Raw genomic sequence first — 20,932 nt, forward strand, 5'->3', positions numbered from 1 at the left:
AACACTCATGGCTCACCTGTTTTCTTTGGTCATTTAACCATTACAAGTTGAACCATGATCAGTTTGTGCATGAGTACCGATGATGTCATTCTTAACTGTAAGTGGCAAAATGGTTAAAAATGGGTGTTTCTTTTTGCTGCTTAATTCATATTCTATAAACGCTGATGAAAATGTTTTTACATGTATGTTTTTTTTTTATTTACTTCACCTTTAAGTTATTCTTAAGCACGACTATAATCTTAGAGGCGACAAAGGCCTTGATCTTTTCCTACGTAACACTTTCCTTGGATTGACATATGCCAGAAAACAGAAAGCAAGACAGACAACATGGTTGGTTTTATGTTATTTTTTGGTTGCTACTGAGCAAACAGTCAGGGAAGGTTTTCATACTGGGGTTTTTCAGGATGTCATTTCTATTCCCTACACTGTACATATGGACTGAACTGTACATTGGTTGATTTATGGCTGTTAAATAGGTAATGCAATGATTCCATACACATCTGACAATGCAGCGCACAGGTCCCCTTGGCAGGAATTATACACCATTTTTTACACTTGGTCCCTTTGATGGTGTTAACTCCCTTGTAGTCTGAAAAAGTAATATATAAATAAGTTTCCTGTAGACTCTCATGAGCACTTGGCACATGAACATACACACAGCCCAATTCTCTAAGTAAAAGTTCTGACCAAAATAGCTCAAAAACAATACAACAACAGAGAAGATAAATATTTGACTTCAACTACCCAGCATAAACTGGTGTTCCGGCTTTGTACAGTATTTATATCTGTATAAGCAAGTAAGAAATTGTGTGGCATTAATATGCATTAAATACAAGGGAAAAATACATTTTGTAATCAAGCAACCACTGTATACACTGATTGTTATGAACTGTAAACTCATAGAGCAGCTAATAATTGTTAGATTTAGGTTCAATGCAACATCAGCTATGCCTGATGTCATTTTTTTTTTTTTTTTTTGTAGGACAATGCCTCAGCTTCCCAGCGTTAGAATATTCACTGATGCTGTGGCCTTATATTCAAACATTCCTTTTGCTCTGTCCTCCAGACCAGCGCGTCTCCTCTTGGTACCAGGTATGGAGCTGCCAAGGCACTGTAGAGCTTGGGTGGCTACTTTGGCCAATGAAGGGGAAGCTCCTTCCACGGACCATCTTGTGCCACTACATTGGCACCCACATGGTGGTGGAAACACGATACACGGCACTTGGGTACAACTCTTTGATAGGCTTTAAAGGCTAAGTAAGCATACTTCCAGGAGTGTCATCTTGGGTCCTTCATACCATGAATTCATTACTGCCGTACAACACCAGCTGCTGCTGTATATCGGGTGGCTCACTGCTGTGACCGCCACCTTCTCTGGTATGCCTCTGGGAAAAAGGTTTGGTCCCCCGAAGTTTCTGTTTGCCTTTCTCTGGATTGAAGGTGCCACGGCTGCTAAACTGCGGTCTTTCATCAAACACGCTATCCAGCTCTGCTGTGGGACTGTAGTTGAAATTGTCCAAGTGGGATTCCGGGAGCGCATTCTGGGCCTGTGATGCACCCGGGCTCGGAGAGAGAGACTTAGTGGAATGGAACCGAAAGCCACGACTGGTATTAGAGATGGGGGAAGGCGACAGCTGGAAGTGTGACGAGGAGTGGGGAGAAACACTCGAGGAAGAATCCACCGAATCCAGGGAGTCAGGTTGTCGTCTCAGAGTGCGATGTCGTGAGCTCTTTCCGTCAGACCTCCGAGACCAAGGCGAAGTCAAAACCGAACCTCTGTCTGAAAGATATGGACGGTTACATTTTTGTCTTTTTAGAAATGGATTTTCTTCTGTTAACCATGCTGAGTTTCTTTACAGCAACATACCAGAAAGCTCTGAAATGACTCCAGAATCCACATTGAGGTTTTCAGAGCTGTCAGCTGTACCGATAGAAGCCTCTGACTCCAGAGTCTCATCATCCGATGCTCGTGGCTCCAGAGTCAGCATCTCAAAAGTCAGCTCCTCTCTGTAGGAGCGAGCATTCACATTAGCATGTGAGCTGAGCACGCATCATTAGGTACTTGCCAATTATGTGCAGTGACAGCATTTACTTCTCTTTTTGCAGGTTCTCAATTTGCTCGGTCAGCACTCTTTCCTCCTGCTCCATTGCTGCGTGCTGATGCTCGGAGAGTTCGAGCAAACACTCGGCTCCCTTGTCGCCCTCGCTCTTCTTTTTTACAGCGTCTGTCACGGAAGTCGAAGGCAAGTGGGAGCTTCGACGCCGGAGGTGACCTTTCCCCTGGAAAACAAATCGGTGGAATGAAAGCAGGGTTCAAGTAACGTGGGAGCCACTGGGAGACCCCAGGAAGGGTAGCTACTATACAGAATATAAATCTAACAGCCTATGGGGGTCTTTTTTCACATGGTTAAAAATATAGTGTTGTAAGAGAAAAATGCATCTCAGTATCAGAAGTTCACAATTACATTGCTATGAATCATTTTGTAGAGTTCCGATCTACTTTATTAAAATATTGTTTAATGAATATTAAAATCTGCTCTTTCCTATCAATAATATGCACATTCATGCCCATGGATGTGCATCTGATGGTGGTGGTGGGGCTCACATAAGGCCACACACTTCCTAACCAGATGTACTGACAAAGAATGCTACTCCCGTATAGGACAAAAATATGTGTATGTGTGCAAAACACATGCTTTTAAAATTCAGTATTTTTCACATTTCTCAATTCATATATAAGATATTCACCATCCTAGCCCAACATATGCACACAAGAAAATAACCAGATACCTGATCCACCCTCCCTACCCCCTCCCAGTGCAGAGATTTCTTGCAAAAAAAAAATCAACGATAGAAAAAAACTTTGCAATTTAGCTATGCCTGCCATCTAGTGGTCATATTACAATTCGAAACTGCATACTCTATTCCCATTCAGCACTGCAAATTCGCATGTACCTTACAGTACATGGATTTTTTTTTCCCCCCATTACAATTTTTTACTGTACCTACTGTACAGTAAATTCTATAAAAATATGCCCAGGAGTTTTCAGATTAGTGCCATGTTTCCATCCTATGTTCATTACTATATTGAGACTCACATGACTATTTTGCGATCATTGTTTGATAAGTTTATGTGCAAAGTAAGGCACATATTAGAGAGAATAAGAAAGGAAGAAACAGCACAGAGCATAAGTACATAAACGACTTGCATAAAGCTTCACTTTGATCTTACCATTGATCTTTGGATGAAACTCAGCCTGTGTCTGGCCTTACTTTCCGCACGCTCTAAGGTATTGATGTCCTTGAGTCGCAAATTATACTTTGTCATCTGTTCACAAATGACAAGCTCGACACACCTATGGAGGAATAAAAATACACCTCAGTCGTATTTCCTGACCACAAAAATTGTAGATATGTTTTAGTTTTGTATTTTCACTTTGACTACAGTTTCAAGCTTGCTTACGCTGTGGTCTTGCTGATATCCTGGACACTCTGAAGTGGATCAATAGTGTCTGGACAGCGCAGGATACAGGGAGCAAAAACTATGGCCAAAGCATTAGCTGACATACGGTTGGTCTCCTCTTGCAGCGCAATTCTGAAAGCATGAATTCACTATCTGAATACTCCATCAAGAATTCACTTTATGATTAAATCACTTGCATTTACCTGACAAGATGAAACATGAGCCGTTCCAGTGTGTTCAAGTGAGTTCTGCTTAATTGGTCAACAACTGAATATACCCCTCTAATCCTTTCTTTCTTATCTTGCAAGGCTGAGAAAAGACACACGTTTCCAGTTTCAGGCACTCACAGATGTTGCAGTGGAAGACATTTGAATACATCCATACAACAAACTTACCCATGGCACGTATAAACTCCTCATAGAGCTCAAACGTCATCAGAGGACTCGGAAGGTCTCGCAACCACTGTTTGAACACACTAGCAATCACGTGAATGTTGTAGTCATCCAGACTGATGCTCTCCACATCTGGGACAAGACCAAAAAAAAAATGTAATACGTAAAACGTAAATAAGTCCAGTTATCTTATTTGGTTTCAATGGCCGTTTTTCAACAACTTTAACTGGTCACAAAAAGTTACCCGTGTCAAGTCCCTGCTTCAGCTCTCTAATCTTATTGGTGGACCCCGACTTCCGATAGATTCCCTCAGTGTAGAGGCCATGCATCTCGATGTAGTTGATGAGCTTCTCCACCACAAGGGGCACAGTCCGCTCATCGTTTGTCAGGCGGGACACCTCGACACCAAACTGTCTCGGGGAAAGCTCTGGGTCAAACTGCTCAAAAAGGAGGAAAAAAAAAAAAGTAAACATAACACAATGCGAACTAGCGGATACTGCAGTCCAAAAAATCTTTGCTTAAATACCAATATAGAGTGGTAATGAACCAATAGCTGCATACACGCTACAAAACACAATTGAAGTAATTGGATCGTGTATGACGCTGACTCACCTTCTTACTGCATTTGGTAGTCGTCTTTTGGCAGCACTTTCTGTGGCAGGCGTAACGGCACACTGGATAAACACAGCCAGAAAAATCAAACACACTATTTCCATTATCCACGGAAAGGCAGTGCCTCCTCATCTTTCAGCAAGTCGAGTTAAAGACAAAAAAATTCTTAGAAAGGGCAGAGAAGCATTGGCGGGAATGAGGAGGAACATAACAGTGAAGAAAGGACAAATTGTGAGCAGAAATTTCTAGAGTCACAGAGCCACAGACCCCATGAATCCAGTTGAAGACAATCTGATTAGGGCAGGAGAGAGAGAGGACAAGATGAGACCTTCAAAGGCCAGACTCACTCACACACAGTATATGTGCGTTATATGGCGCATGGTCACATGAGATCATGATAGAACCATAAGGGTAGCTGCATCAATAACACACAAACCCATTATTTAAGACTAATCTAATAATACCTGCACAAGTGTTATTTTAGGACAAAAGTAATCTATTTGTTGGTGTTATCACATGATTTATTCAATCAACTGTTAGCAGTTAAGTGTTTGTAGGCCAAGAATTAGACTTTCTTTCTGGGAAAGTTTTTTTGCTGTAAAATTACAAACATACAAAAATATCAAGACCGGTAATAAACTTCTCATACAAGAATAAATGTTTGGTCGCCTTTGAGTTTTGGAAATCAAAATAATGAAGTAGCATTTCAACAATTTGCCACACATCCTTCTTTTAATAATGTTATTTATTGTAAGCATACTCACATTTGCAAACACAGGCCCGATCCATCATCCATATGAGCGATGAGCAGTATTCACAGTATGTAGGGATGCTATATTGGGTGGATTTGAAGATGTGGCCATTATGCTCCGCCACCTGGAAGTGGAACAGAAAAATCATTAACCCATTTAAGCCCAAATATTTCCTGGACGTGAAAACATCCAAATCATGTGCCATTGGTAACACTTTGAAATAAGAACTTTTTTTTTAAAACTGAAATAGTTGACGAAAAGGTGTGTTTTATGACACAACAATGTCATTACAATGTCATTACTCATTGTGCAAACATAACACACCAATTTGAGTAAGTGAAAATCCATATACCTCCTTTTTAAGGATTCATGTGTACAAAAAAAATCTTTGTTGTATGTTTATTTTAACATACTTTATTATCCTTTTGTTTGGGAGCTTTGAGGCTGTCATCGTTCTCTCAAAGTGCAACCACAAAGTAAACAGCTCTGGTCATGCGACAATATTGTCTAAACATGTGACATTGCACACATTTCATCGACACATTGAAGTATTTCAGTACTTCCTGAAAAATTATTGAAAAATCATTTGTAGAGCCTCAAATAGAATTTTCTTTACGGTCACTTTTGTGACTGATGGGCTGGAATGGGTTAAACATGGTTTACCTCCCTAATACCATGTATGATACTGACAGTCGAGGCAAAGGTACTTGCAAACATCTCCCAATGAATTATTCAATCAGAGGTTTCCTCGAATCTGAAATATTCAGCATAACAACAATATATTTTGGAGCGTTGTAAGCTTCCAACTGGGAACAGTTGGATAAAGGCCTGTTTCTGTTGCCAGTTAAGGTATTACCAAGTTGCACTATGTAATAAATTTACAACCATGGTTGCAGTTTGCATTACTGTACAATGTCATCAAACACACAAATGTTGAAACACTGAGAGCTGTTGCTAATATTTTGACCCTCTTTGGCAACTGAGGTAAACAAAATATTAGACACAGGAGTTCTCAACCTCTGGAAATGGGATATCAGATTCTGACAATGATAATCTTGCACAAAAATATCATGTTATTGCAGTATCACGGTATTCAAATTACAGCTCTAAAATATATAATTTTAAAATCTTATATTTAGGCCACGGTACCCATAGGAGAAAATTATATTGATACTAAAGCAGACAAAGCAGAAAATTAACTGTGTGATTGGCTGCTTCAGCAGAAGAGGACTCCCATATGATACACAATGCGGTGCACATTGAAGTTGCCCATCAAGGCAGACAATGCAGGAGGGAGAAAAAAAAAATACAGATACCGAAAAAATACTGATTGCCAATCCGGTTATCGACCCATGTCTAGTTGCAACAAAACACAAGTGTATTAGACCGAATGAAAAGTCAAACAGTCCTCCTTTTAACTTTTGGGTTAAATATTATACGATGTTATTGAAGAAACCTACAATGTCTGCATCTTTCTTCCTCCGCTTTTTGCGTTCAGGTTTAGGCTGCTGTAAAACAAAACAGACATGATGAGCATGCTTCTTTCATATTGAAACTCCACTGGAAATATACAAGTATTGCCCTTTATATACAATTTATAAGTTCAAGTCACTATGACTAGCCTTCGAATGTTGGCGATTACCTTAGTTTGTGTGCTATCCAGAGGTTTATACTCAGTCATGAACTCATCCAGGAAGACTTTAAAGGTATTAACCCAAACTTTGTCAGGAGACTCTCTCCAGTCCCTCTGCTCTTGTCGCATGGTCTTTTCCAGGATTTGCTCAAACAGAGAGTAGAGGTCTTTGTAGCGGATGCTCTTACTATCGTCCATCTGCGGTAAGATGAGCGTAGATTTCAGAACTGATCAAGTTACTCAAGCCAAAAAAGATTAAACTATTTTGTGTAAACGCTCCATAATTCCGATAGGCTTCCATACCGCCAGGGCTGTGGAGTAAGAGTTGAAAATATTCAAACGAAATTCTTTCAGTGCTTTCTTGAACACAACATCCACCATGGTGTCCTTCTTGCTGTCCTCTGTGTCCAAGTCATTGATCTAAAACAAAATATATCGCAGCTAAACTAAACGCAGCTCTTAGTGTTGGACAGCAAATGTCTAGAATTGGGTTTCTACAGCATACAGCATATAACACACAAGTAGGATTTAGGTGAGATTAGATTTTAATGGTCGCCATCGAGATATTAATTTCCACCGACTATATGTATTACAGTCAGGGTCAATAGAGAACAATTAACCACAAGACAAAAACACGAAATTCTTTCAGTGCTTTCTTGAACACAACATCCACCATGGTGTCCTTCTTGCTGTCCTCTGTGTCCAAGTCATTGATCTAAAACAAAATATATCGCAGCTAAACTAAACGCAGCTCTTAGTGTTGGACAGCAAATGTCTAGAATTGGGTTTCTACAGCATACAGCATATAACACACAAGTAGGATTTAGGTGAGATTAGATTTTAATGGTCGCCATCGAGATATTAATTTCCACCGACTATATGTATTACAGTCAGGGTCAATAGAGAACAATTAACCACAAGACAAAAACAAGACAGTATCAGACAGGCTAGTCAGTGAGTCCTGCTGCACTTGATTGATCTGTCTTGGTGTAGCGGATGGGCAATGTCTCCTACTTGTCGGTTTGCTAGGCGAGCGATGGACCCGTTGTTGTATTCTGTGAGATGAAGTGTGGGTACAACTGTGATACTGGCATAGTATTTTAAAAGACTTAACAAGATGTGACTGACGGTTGCAGCGGCTTCATTCATTTCAAAATTGGGTTCAAAATATAGCTATGGCTTATTCCTGAAAATTCTATAAAAGGCATTTCGTGCAGCATAACAAGCAATCTGCTATGTGGGCTTTACTTAATCGTTACAGTACAATACAGACTGAAAGTTCTTGCAGCGACCAAAATGCAACAAAAAATGTGAAGAGAGCCATGAATGTTTCATTTCAAATCTATTGTGTTGACTAAAGGCAAAAACTATTTCAAAGCAGTGTAGATTTCCCAAAAAGACATGTAAATAAGACACATTGAAATTTCCCCCATGTTTGTGCAGCCTTACCTTCTTCATAAGAAAGTCATTCATGCTTCTGTAGTCATTGGTGCAGGTGAGGATCTGTAGGTCATCACTTGGCCACTGAGCAGGTTCCGTGGCCACATTGCTTATCTTTACACTCCGCCTTCGCTTTATCTTGGGAGAAGGTTCCTTATTTTCTTTCAAGTCTCTGAAGCCCCGATCCCTTGTCATGTCAGGGCTGCAGCGAGGAGACAGGTTTTCTTCACCTGTTAAATTAATAAGAAGAGAAATTATGATAAGAGTATGGTAAAGTTCCATTAAGTCCAATCAGCCACATTTAATCAATTCAAACGAAAACAAAAAGTGAAACTGATCTTGAAAACCTTCTCTCAGCAGGAGGCCAGTCTCTCCATTGTCTCCTTCCAGGGAATCAACCCCACAAATCATCTTCTCTCTGGAGGTCTTCTTATCATTGTGCTTGGTCTTGCCCCAAAAACGCATCTTCCCACGAACTCTGCTAAAAAAATTAAACAACTACTAATATATATAGACTGAGCCATGCAAAAAAAAAGTGCTGAATGTGCAAAATGCAATTTGTAATTTCCATGCGTTACTTAAAAGATCAGGGAAACAACACCTTGCGTCCTGCGAGTTCTTGCGTAAAGATTCCACTTTTCCCAGATCTCCCGATGACATAACCTTGTGTAGATCCTTTTCTCCCTCTGAGCCTGCAGGCTGCAATAACAATGCGTGAGAGTGCTTCAAAGTGATGGGGCACATACGAGACAAAAAATCCGTCGAAAACACGTGTGTACCAGTAGATGGCAGCATTACACTACAGCAAATACAGTATACAGACTGTTGCCTCAACAGTCTTGTATCTATTAACTAACTTCTAACATTTGGCAGAACACACATTTTATACTTCAGACGATGTTGAAACAGCTCAAATTTATATATACTACAGAGCATGCACGTTTTCCATAAAACCTTGAAAAGATTAAACACCTGTGAGATAAATAAAGGTAAAGCTATGTTAGTAAAGCAATTAAGTTTAGCAATAGGTCTGGGAAAACACATTTGAAAAATTGCCTTCCTCTCATCACTGAAATTCATTTACTGTTGATGAACATCCTTGAAAGAGTTGTTTGGTGATTCTCTTGTTTACTTCAAATACATTTCAAAACAGATGTTTTCTTCACTAGGACGGTTGTGTTTCAATCCAAAATATGTTTGGCTATTTCAAAATGTGTCTTCCACTGAGTCATTTGACTAAAACAGATGTAGAAGCTCAGGATAAAGACGTTTTGAGGTCTCTTATGCTGCTGGGGTTAGAAGAAAAGAAGCAGAAGTAAAGAACGTAGCCAAGGCCGGCGATGACTTAGATGGGGCCTGTTACCATGTCGGAGTCACTAAAACAGGAGCTTCCTAATCCTTCCTCCATGGAGCTCTGCTTGCAGAGGGGCAGAGGGGAATGATGGGGGCCGGTGGCATCATAGTCATCTTCATCTGAAGCGCCCCCAGCAGAAAGGCTGGGGGCGCGGGTGAGGAAGTCTGAGCGGGTCCGTGACATTCGGGCCTTCTTTTTGTGGCCCGCTCTGCCCACCTGGAGTTCACCGGAAGTGATAACAGCATGTTGAAATAGCAAGAGGATAGAGCCCAGTTGCTGTCATAGCCTTGCTCTTCTAGTTGCGTCTCAAAACTTTTGGTGCAACACAGAAATAAGCCACCCAAAATGCACTTCATTCATTCCAGCATTCATTCTACACCATCAATGGAAAAAAAAAAAAAGATAAAATTCTGCTTACTTCACGTGTCTTGGCTCCTTTTGGCAGTCTGGAAACATATGCAGGCCCCTCTGTGGGTGCAGCTTGAGGTATCCCTTTGGCGACGTTACCGCTGTCGAATCTCAAGGAAACATTGAACAAACAATAAACGTGGCATTACGCTGATTTTGCAAACAACTTATTACCTGCATTGAATAAAGATGAAATCCAGTTCCGTTACAAGGAACCCAAGGAAAACTTAGCCAGTACGACTGCTACAGCATTTGAGAAAACCTATTACAGTAACTATTAACTATTAAGTATTATGGTGGTTTTAAAATCTCCTGCAACAAGTTCGAGCAAAGTATGTTGAGTCAATTGTCCTGGTTATTTCGAGTCAGTTAAAAAAAAAAAGTGTAAACTACGTAGTCACTCCCAATCTCAATTTGTTTAGTAAGTGTTAAATATAATCTTTCGATGATTTAATTTTTCGCATCGTAGTAAGAGGGAGTTAAAAAAAAAAAGACACTTTAGACTTTAGTCTTTACAATTTTTAGCAGTTTTCAGATTTTGGCAAAATGTGTACAAAATAGTATTTGGATGTGGAAAAAAGCAGCAAGTGGAGCTGAACTACTAACTTGAAATGTTGTGTCACATGTGGTGAGTGTATTGAATTTTTTTAAGCCTTATTTTGTACCCTAAAGTATGGCTGAAAAGGAACAAATATCCCAGTGCTTGTTGTCAAATTGAATCTGATGGTGAATAAAAAGGCTTAAATGATTTTTTTTCAGCAAACATTTGCAATTGGGGGTCCTTGGGAAATTTGCTTTGTAAAAAGGGGTCCCTGACTCCAAAAAGTTTGGGAACCCCTGTTCTATGAAATATGAGACCTCAATACATGTTATTAAGTGAAACACTGCACTGCCACAGTACAAGAGCTAGGATATTGCAGGCAAATATACCCGATACTGGATTAAATGTTTAAAGCATAGCCCCAAATTTAATAACTGATTAGCTTAATACGTACTTAGCAAATGTTACTTTGTCTTTGGGAGAGAAGAAGATGTTGCCTGGCTTGGCTGTCAGACTAACTGTGGAGCCCTGACTACGTTGAACTTTCTTGGGGGCTGCTCTCACTCTGCTTGCTCCGTCTTTGGACTGCAGGGTGAGTTTGGGCGCCCAGCCCTCTGCAGCAGGCTTGCTCTCCTTACGCCTGTCGGTGTGGGCAGGGGCGGGTGGGGGAGGTAACTGGGGAAGAGTGGTGCTACTGGGCACACCCCTACCCTGTGGGGAGCATACTGAAGAGTCAGAAGAGTCCGACTGGGTTCTACTATGAGGAACTATTTCTGATGTTCTTTCAATGAGTAGAGATCTGGGTCTAGATGGTTTGCTGGAGTTTGCAAGTCCACCAACATCTTGTTCACTCTGTCGGCTCTGCTGTATTTTCCGCAGAGCCTCTCCCCTCTGTTTCTCAAACATGTCTCTCTCATACTGAGCAAAGAAAAGGCGCTGACGCTCCAACGCGTCTTTCTGTTGTCTTATTTGCTCCATCATCTCCCGCTCATTCTGTTGATTCTGATGTCGCTGCCTCTCCTCCTTCTCTTCGTTTAGTCGCACCAGCTTCTCCAAGACAACCTGATCGACCTGCAGGGGGAGAGGGGGAACACGGTTAGGGTAAATGCCCTCAAGTTGAGTCACGAACCTGAGACCTTTGAGTCACAAACCTCAACGCAGGGATGGACCAGATCGCTCAGCTCTTTGCTCAACGGGGTTTCTTTTTGCATACTGATGACCACTACCACCGGCTTTCGTGTTGACTCTTGTCTCTCCTTTGAAGATTGATTGCTGGTAGTTGAAGGGTCGGCAATCTTCGTGTATTGCACAGGAGGTGCAGCTGGATGACTGGGAATGACGGGGCTGCTTTCACTAGCAGGGACGTAAAAGGTCGGGAGGTAGTTCTCAAGTTTGGACGGATGTGTGGAGGAGACGGCAGAATCTGTTTGCATATGAAAATGGCTTCCGGCATCCGAAGCTGGCACCTTGGTGACCTGCTCTGTTTTCGGGCTTATAGGGAGAACCTCCATGCTTGGATCTGACAATGCTCCGAGCGAGCCGATCGGAGAGCAGAGGTCCTCACTGTCAGTCACCTCCTCTGTTGCTTTGGGAGCATCCTCGATACTCAAAAGTTCAAAGCTGCCTTTCGAGCTCTGACTGTCAGGTGTGCCCTGTGGAGAACAAAGAGGCGGGCTCATCGAGGGCACCAGTTCTAAAGACCAGCGCCTTTCCTCTGAGGTGGGCGAGCTTCCGCCACAGGTGGCACGGACTTTGAGGAGCTCGAGACTGAATTTGGCTTGCTCCAACTCTCGCATCCGTCGACTTTCTCTCTTGGCCCGCGTGGCTTTCTGACTGAGCTCATCAGCTGCTCTCAGCTTCTCTCGGACCACTACTGTGGATGGAGTGACTGAGCGAGGTGCCTCACAGTGCCGTGTAGGTGAGGTGGAGTCCTCCTTGAAGTCTCCATTGGTGCCGCCAAGGATGTTCCTTTCTGGTTCCTCACAGGAGTGGTCGTCCCAAGTGCTAAGGTCAAAATCCATCACTCTGTCATGGGGTTCCTCTTCTGGTGAAAACCTCACCTGCCCGTTTTCTAGTTGAGCCTTCCTCAGCTGAAGCTTCTGATTGGTCAGTTCTCTGAAGCTGGTAATGTTTAAAATGTTCACAACTGTGTTATGATCACTCACTGAGGTAGTACAAAAATGAAAACGGTGTTGCACACCATTTGTATGCCTTACCGTTCCCGAGCAAGGTAGCCTCGAATTACAGCCTGGAGGTGCACCGCAGCGGCGTAAAGACGCAAGTAGGCCTCTCTTGCTCTATGACATCGCCAGGCCGTCTGAATGACCAGAGCTGCAGCGCAGCGTCGACACAGCCACAGTCGCCATGCCCTCTGAAGCACCAGCGCAGCCTCTTTCCACAGCATGAACCTCTGACGCTCCCTGTAACCCCTCCAATGTGTCTGCAGGCACAATGCTGCCTCCTCTTGGACATTCTGGACAATTTGTTCTTCCTCAGCTTCCATGGGTCGGTACAGGCGCCACCATTTCTGTCAGGTTAAGACAAAAAATAAAATATCATGTTATGCACGGATTTGGTGCATCTAAAAACCAAAGTGATTGTTGCATCGAGTGAAATATGATTCCAATGCATCTAAACAGGAAAACACAAAAAAATGGTACTAAAAAACTAAATTATTGACATTGTATGCGGTGGTGTATATTTTCATGAGTCTGTGCGGTTTTGGAAAATAACAGAAACATGGGGGTAAAACGGTAAAAAAAGAAATAATAAAAAGAATTTTGGGGTAATCAAAAGTATGTGTCATTTCTTAGAAATTATTGATATACTGTCAACAGAAAGATGTCATTTAGATTTTAGAGCGGAAACAGTGCAATATGAACAGATTGCCAACCGGGTTTTGAAATGCTTTGACTAAAAAAGCTCAGTCACATCATATAAATGATTATTAAAAAAATCTTGTGGAGAAAAAAAGACTACGCTCATTTAGATGGGGGAGAAATTTCGCAGTTAGCTTTATTTTATAAAACTCAGACCCCAACTAAAAAAGAACAGGAAACTTGTATTTAACACAATGAAAGATAAATGGATGCAATAAAAAAATCATACCTGGATGCAGACTGCCGCTGCTCTCATTCTAAGAAACTGCTTCCTTTCCAGTCGGGCTCTGAACCGTTGCTGCAGCATGATGATGAGCCTGAGAACTTCACTGTGGAGTTGGGCCTGCAGCTGCTGACGCTCTGCCTCCCGCAGAAACACCTGACAGGGGAGAGCACCACTGAGTTAGCGTAAGGTAACAGGGTCTTAATAAAGCAGCGGCTGGAGACTCCCCCTTTGGTACTGCGAACAATCAGTTAGCAAGCACACACACAAACAGTAGATATCTCTGACACATGGCCGCAAAAATGCCAGGTATGAACTTGTAATTATAAAGACAGCAAGCTGAAGACCCTTGTTCATGTTAGTCACACATGCACACACACACACACACACACACACACACACACACCAAATATGGGGCACTGTCTTCATTACATCCTCATACTGTACTTTTATATCGGTTTGGAGCCCAAATTACGCCTCTTCTTGGCTATGTATTTCAGTGTGAAAAACCACTGTTTGGAGTCAGGACGTAACGATTTCCAAAAATCATGCGAGTTATCGTATCGTTGAGGGTCATATCACAATATTATCGGATTGTGTTGGGTATCGTTACAGTCTGAGTCAAAGCAATTGTTTTCCACACATGAGAAGGGAGACATATTGTGGGGAGGTTGTCGATAGAAAGCAGCTCACGACAATGCCAGAAAGCTCAAATCATTGTTATTAAAAAAAAGCACATGATTCTGGGGGGGGGGGGGGGGATCACAATAATGTACTTGTTCAAGTACCAGTAATTTTATTGTCTGTGTTCCTATTAGTTCAACGGCGCAAAGCATTATGGTCTATGTAGTCCATAATTGCTTTGTTGGTCTGAAGCAGGTGAAATATGCCACTTTGACCTTATGTATATATCAAAACCATACGTCATCTTGGAAGCTCCATATAAGAGAGTGATAGGAGAGGGCGGAGTTGCTATACCATTGTCTTGCCGACTTGATAGCCATCTGGTTCCAGGTCCAGCTGGTCCAGCCAGTGCTGGATGTCCTCTCTGGTGGTACTGATACTTTCTGGGAGCAGCAAATAGTAGTGATGGACAAAATCCTGTTACGAGCACAAAAGAAAAAAGACAAATGATGTTTACTGGATATTGAATCAGCTTATATTTTGTTCCAAAATTTCCCTAAAACAAAAGCAGAGCAAGCATTGTTTATTGGAAAAAAATGTATAATAATAATTTCAGGATTGTGGGTAAAAACACTTAAACAATACAACACCATGGCCTTGTTGAAATAAAACAGTACATCACCAACACAAGTAACATATACTGAGCACACTTGATAAAGTATCGCTTAGGGCAGAGCCCAAAACTGGAAAAAAGCTACAAAGGTACAAGTAGTTCCAGGTGAAAGCATACATTGTTCATTTTTGCAGGGGTTCAGACTTGATGGTATAAATATGCTGAAGCCCGAATCTTCAAACTGAGCCTCATTGTGTGGCTCCAATACACTGCATCCTGATCTTTTGGGGGTGGATGGGGAAACCGATGCCGTGTTTATACAATTACAAGCATGGGGAGTGTTGCAAAATGACGAGGACAATGGACGAGCTCTGTTCTATGGAGTCGGTGCACAATCAAATCTGTGAAAATGATATCATGCCAAGGATATTTGTCATTAGCGCTGACCGCAGCACTAAATATGTCTGGAAGAATGTCTGGCAAACAGTAATGCTCAAATTATCCATTTAACCTCATCATAAAGAGTACTTTCATGAGTCCCACTCACCTCACCCAAATAAGTTCTGCTACATAATTACGTACAGTACAGTTATTGACTACAAAATTGTGTCCACCTACACATTGCATCTATGAGCTAATGACATTCATTATGCTCACTTCTAAATAAAACTGTCAGTACAACATTATGGAAGGGGTTTCTTGAATGCTGAAAGTTTAAAGAGACTCTTGCGTACATACTGTATACTGTATTGCTACTAGCTCAACTCAGATCTGCAATTCTCCTCCGCACTGTGTCACCAATCAAGGCATGAGTTTGCCCAGATAAGTTAACATGCTATCTGTTAGAGTCTTTGTATACCCTGCCGTATTTCCCATTCAGCTTTTCTGAAGCACACCTGTCCGAAAGTCACTAGAACAACTTTTCCTCTTGTTAGTGATGAATGTTTGGAGCTAGGTGGACCTCATCCAAAGTCCAGTGAACGTAGAGTTTTGTACAAAATTAGCAAACAGAGCTATTACCATGTGGACTGCTAGCTCTGCAATGGGTTACAAAAGATTTCTGCTTTGTTTTGAATGCACCTATTGGTTTTCTGCATTTGTATAGGAGCTATTGTCAAGCTAATCGTCAAACCTTCTGAAAATCCTTACTTTAATTGATGGCTGAATTGTTCACGGTGATTGTGTGTCCACATTTGACAAGAGCAAAAATATTACATTTTTGTCACACTGCCTTACTCTACCTCAAAACTGTACATGACATGACAGATTAGGCACAAGTCAACATCCAGAAACCACAAATGGAATTAGAGTGAAAGAATGCAATGAGCTACCATCATGCTGATTGACATCATTCTAACGCATTTGTATGACACAAAGTTCATTTGTGTTTGAGCAACATCAGCAAAAAATATTTTGGGGGGATAAGAATTCACCACCCTAGACTTGTGGAAAACCTAGTGTCAAATATCCTTCAAGCTTTGGGGATTTTGAACAGTGAGATTGATGGTACATCTAGGTTCTGGCCAGCATATGCTTGCACAGAGGGGGAAAAAAATGTTAATATGATCCACAGATGCACCCCATTTACTTGGCCGAAGTTTGGCTCAATGAGGGTTCTCTTCCTGGAGAGCTATTCTAAACCACAGATAACCATCAATTTTCTTCATAAAACTAGTCACATTGTTCACTACTTAGCTTGTGGAAAGAGATGAATAATGCTTTTCTGCGGCTGGAGATTGAGGAGACAAGTAGTCTTTCTGAATACACTGTACTGTTATGAAGCCTTATTTCCAGTTTGTTTCTGTTTGGTAAACAGTGCGCTGGGTTGAAAAAAAAAAAAAAAAAACGCCACTAGTCACACTTCCTCTCAGGGAACCCTCTCTTTGACAAAGACTAAAGAAGGCTCCTACAAAACAGAGCATGTCCTCTTGAAATGAAACAGCCACAAACCGTGAAGAAGGAAACCAAAATGATTTGTGTCGTTAATTGTATTACATTGCTCTTTTGAGTTCAATGGCAGGTCACGCTACTATCTTGTCCCTTTATTCACACAAAAAGCATCCAACCCACCAACATACCCTGCAAGCATGATTAAGCTTCACTCGTAGGTAAACGTAGGACCCATGGCTCACACACAGCTGTCTCTGTTCTTCAATCAGGCCCACCGGGCATTTACAATATTAACTAGCAAAATGGTTAGTATTTTGTATTCATTCATCTAATTAAACAATAGATTAACTGATTTATTGTAAAGCCAATCATACACATGTATTCATTCTGTTATAGAATTGGTTAATCAATTTATGAAAATTGTTTCGAAATACATGTGATGTAATTGAAATGAGTGAAAACTAATTAGTGTAATATTAAAACTTATAATTGTAAAATGTAATTACAGGGTACATTTTTTTAATACTTCAAACTGAGGATGACTTGACCCAGCATGTTTGCTTTAAAAATACAACTGACCATTGAATACAAAATATCTTTCAGCGCTTAGCCATCCCATGCCAAACCACACTGTGGTGAGCTGTACTGAACAGTTCCTCTTTTACGCATCCTAACTGTACAAAATGAATGAATGGGGAATGATTCAGTAGCCGAAGGTCCACATATTAGGGTGCCAGCGATTTTACCTTAAAGCTGTACTTGATGTTGTAGCCTGATTGCCGGATGCGCACAGTCTCCAGCATACCCGTGTAACGCAGCTGCCTCAGCACCAGGTTGTCATTAAACCGCAAGGGCAGCTGCGGAAGGGAAAAGTTCAAGTAAGAGGGAAGGAAACGCGTGGAGTATGACACAAGAGGGATCAACAGGCGGTAGAGAGTGAAAAGAGAAGAACAGGAAATGATCAACAGATCTAGACTACTACTAAGGGATACGGGAGAAAATGGTTTGGGGTAAAACTCAAACAATAAAGCTGCTCTTGCTATACCTTCTCAGCATTGGAACGGATGCACTTGACAAAATAAGGCTCAGACTGACCCAAGGTCTCCATCAGCTTATTGAGAGAGGCCTGCAGAATAAGACACATACACAACACATCGAATTAAAGAAACAAAATCAAATTTGTTTGGTGCCCCTCACGTTTCCATCTTCTAATAAAATATTCTTCAAGTTAACTTCAAGATAAAGATGAGGTTGGTCTGGTATGTGTCATGTGCGCTTGTGTCAGCTGCAAGAGGAATTCAGCCTCTGCCTCCTTCATGGGAGATTAAAACAATCAGCATAGCACAGGAAGTGGGAAGTGAAGTTCTCCACGCACAAAAGCCAGCAGCTGTCATTGCGCCGCTACTCACAACTATTGCTCATAAAAAAAAAAAACATTTTTCTTACTATTCCTAAATGTAAACTATAAAGATATAATCCCTGATGTTTTACAAGTGCTAATTCAACTACGGTATATACACGAGAATATACTTTAAAGTCAAACTTTAAATGAAATGCTTTAGATGGCAAACTGTATTTCTGTTTCTTCATTAAGAAAACATTGTAATCAGTTCATTAATGCCGTATACACATTACTTATGTCTGCACAATGAATTACAATTGATGACAACAGTAGTCAGAGGTCTGCCTCAACCTGCTGTTTGGGTGACATTTACTTCAATTTCTCTAATACAATCCAGGGCCGCAACGATTCTTTTAATGGTTGTTTGTCTTTGTGTGCCCTGCGATTGGCTGGAAACCAGCTTGAGGTGCTAGTAAATTAGAAGATCAAATGTGAGATGGGTACAAAAAAAAGAATGATCACCACAAAGCACTGACTATGCATCCATTCATATTGCACTGTTGTAGTAAAGTCACATAATGCAGGGGAAACTTATTTAAACGCGTTAAATGCACAGGCATCATTCATTCATCATGCAAGCGTGAAAGGCATAACGGACATTCTACTTTAACTGACATCCTCAACATTTGTCATATTCATAATGAAGTAAATGAGACCTCAAAATGTTTGCAAAACAGCACTATAATAACAATGGCTGTTCAAATATTTTGTCTGTGTGTGTGTGTGTGTGTGTGTGTGTGTGTGTGCTCGCACGTGTGCCTGACCTGGAATTGTGCACTGATACTTGGTGGTTTCTTCTTCTTGTGAAGGTGAAGCAGCGACTTGGTGATGCGATCATGAAGCGTCAGGTTGCTGAGATACTTCAGTGACTTGACATTCAGTAAGTGCTGAAAGTGGCAATTATGAAGAAAAGTTTATGCAGAAAAGTTTGCACGAACACTCACTTGATGTAATCGGTTACTATCCTCAAATAGAGCAAAAATAATGCTTTCTGCTTACCTTTGGAAGAGCTAGCTTGGCTTTGTAGTTTTTGTTCCTCCTGTTCAAAGAAAGGATAAAAAGGGAATCCATCAGGCGTCAGTTACGTTATTTGAAATCGACTGCTAAAATTAATATTGTTTATTGCGCAACACTCATCATTTTCTAGGCCACTTGTTCACCTAAGGGTGCCAGGTGAGTTTGAGCATATCTCAGCTGACTTTTGGCGGGATGTGGAGGAGACCGTAAATTTGTTGCACGGCAATCACGGGGCACATCGAGAGAAAACTATTCAATTTGAAATTCACGCCTTCAGATGATTTAGATTCTTCAATTTTGTGTTTTAAGAATGCAGAAAGACCCCGCACAAGCACGAGGCAATTACTAAAATTAGATAAAAGAAGGCCAGAGTAGAAAAGCTTGAAACAATTAAACAGTCGAGTGAACACATCACTAATATAATCTGTATTGTGCTATTTTAAACTTTCCATATGTATATGATAATAGATTCGGCACAATGGCAATTCAATTTCTTTTGAAATCTGAGTTATTTTAGTGGCCATACTTGTAACCTGGGAGTTAGTCGGCAGGCTCACTAAAACCCCGCCTCTCAAGAGTACTATTCTTCAATGATGTGAGGACCCGGTGCTTTTCTCAGATCAGATGTGGCTGGTGCTGAGACAGCAGCAAAGAGCAAAATTGCTCTGAGATGTGTGCCTTTTACTCACAAAAGCAAGTTGTGGTCCCATTTGCTTATATCATCTCTATTTTGATTAACAAAAACTAAAATGGAAGGCAGAAGCCCAGTTATTTGAATGGGTATTAAAAATAAGTGATTTAATGAAGCCTTTATTGTAATTATGAAAGTAAAATATCAAAGGTAATTTTGTCCCCCTAATTCTTCAGGCTATGTCAGCTTTTATAGATTGACAAAAAGTCCAACTTGTTTAGATATTTGCAGTTATTAATGTCTTATAAAGAGATAGGCCTGTTTTTTGTTCGAGCTTGAAATGTCCAATTCAATTTGAATGCACTACCGAGTTAGCAGTTAGCCCTAACGCTGGAGACTTGTGCCGTATTGTACAATGACAATATATTTAACCAGCGGTTTCTTAGCATCTGTAAGCAACACTTGAATATGACTTTTTAAGACGGAGAGAGAAGATGTAACAGCAATAAAAACAGGAGTCGCGAGAAAGAGTAAAGCTAGCTATCAGCAACCAATGCTGCCAAGGCTAATTTCAAAACGAAAGGGTGCACGGTCATGTATGAATTATTTGCTGTTTGTATTTTGAACTTGAGAGCAGGTCGTTGGCGTGTGATGTGATGTTGCCTCTTCCTTTGTAGTGCATGTCCTCAGTTACACAGAAACCCAAAAAAAGTGTTGTTGTTTTTTTTTTTTAATTCATAAAATCGCATTTATGGATCACAGTAATTGATATACAGTATATTGATATATTTATTTATTTATTAATTTGGTCTAAGTTTTGGCTCACCTATAGCATATTTTATTAAAATGTATCCCCTTCATCCCAAAAAAGGAGAAGACGCTCACATGAGAATGTCATGGGCTCGCTCCAGAAGCTTGCTGCTGGTAGAGTTGACAAAGATGCCGTCTTCGTCTGTGATGGAGCTGCCGGACGATAACCGGCTCTGTCGACCCACACGCCTATTCCAGACAAGGCCCGGAGAACCTCTATGGTAAAGCGCACACCAAAATTGTATACC

At 41.0% G+C, this 20,932-nt stretch overlaps 1 protein-coding gene across 4 annotated transcripts in view; it reads right to left on the minus strand.

Annotated features, from left to right (window-relative positions):
* Positions 1 to 331: 331 nt before the first annotated feature.
* The window catches only part of myo9aa (myosin IXAa), a 77,598-nt gene continuing 56,997 nt past the window's right edge, over positions 332 to 20,932 (minus strand). For 2 of the 4 annotated variants that reach the window (XM_088413988.1, XM_088413985.1), the window contains 28 exons: positions 20,760 to 20,900; positions 19,226 to 19,265; positions 18,991 to 19,113; positions 17,870 to 17,950; positions 17,571 to 17,681; positions 14,676 to 14,798; positions 13,704 to 13,853; positions 12,812 to 13,122; positions 11,747 to 12,716; positions 11,050 to 11,666; positions 10,065 to 10,164; positions 9,656 to 9,862; positions 8,894 to 8,991; positions 8,640 to 8,773; positions 8,302 to 8,522; positions 7,156 to 7,272; positions 6,862 to 7,050; positions 6,680 to 6,727; positions 5,232 to 5,343; positions 4,468 to 4,529; positions 4,100 to 4,292; positions 3,859 to 3,987; positions 3,667 to 3,772; positions 3,464 to 3,595; positions 3,233 to 3,356; positions 2,093 to 2,280; positions 1,868 to 2,007; positions 332 to 1,780 (listed from right to left, as the gene is read on the minus strand). In XM_088413988.1, coding sequence (XP_088270114.1) covers positions 1,293 to 1,780; positions 1,868 to 2,007; positions 2,093 to 2,280; positions 3,233 to 3,356; positions 3,464 to 3,595; positions 3,667 to 3,772; positions 3,859 to 3,987; positions 4,100 to 4,292; positions 4,468 to 4,529; positions 5,232 to 5,343; positions 6,680 to 6,727; positions 6,862 to 7,050; positions 7,156 to 7,272; positions 8,302 to 8,522; positions 8,640 to 8,773; positions 8,894 to 8,991; positions 9,656 to 9,862; positions 10,065 to 10,164; positions 11,050 to 11,666; positions 11,747 to 12,716; positions 12,812 to 13,122; positions 13,704 to 13,853; positions 14,676 to 14,798; positions 17,571 to 17,681; positions 17,870 to 17,950; positions 18,991 to 19,113; positions 19,226 to 19,265; positions 20,760 to 20,900 — 5,455 coding nt within the window. In that variant the 3' untranslated portion in view covers positions 332 to 1,292. The remainder of the gene's footprint in view (positions 1,781 to 1,867; positions 2,008 to 2,092; positions 2,281 to 3,232; positions 3,357 to 3,463; positions 3,596 to 3,666; positions 3,773 to 3,858; positions 3,988 to 4,099; positions 4,293 to 4,467; positions 4,530 to 5,231; positions 5,344 to 6,679; positions 6,728 to 6,861; positions 7,051 to 7,155; positions 7,273 to 8,301; positions 8,523 to 8,639; positions 8,774 to 8,893; positions 8,992 to 9,655; positions 9,863 to 10,064; positions 10,165 to 11,049; positions 11,667 to 11,746; positions 12,717 to 12,811; positions 13,123 to 13,703; positions 13,854 to 14,675; positions 14,799 to 17,570; positions 17,682 to 17,869; positions 17,951 to 18,990; positions 19,114 to 19,225; positions 19,266 to 20,759; positions 20,901 to 20,932) is intronic. The other 2 variants (XM_088413987.1, XM_088413986.1) reach the window with 2 other exon arrangements.

This window comes from Hippichthys cyanospilos, chromosome 4 (assembly GCF_059441005.1).
Source record: "Hippichthys cyanospilos isolate Australia breed blue-spotted pipefish chromosome 4, RoL_Hcya_1.0, whole genome shotgun sequence".
NCBI classification, from domain to species: Eukaryota; Metazoa; Chordata; class Actinopteri; order Syngnathiformes; family Syngnathidae; genus Hippichthys; species Hippichthys cyanospilos.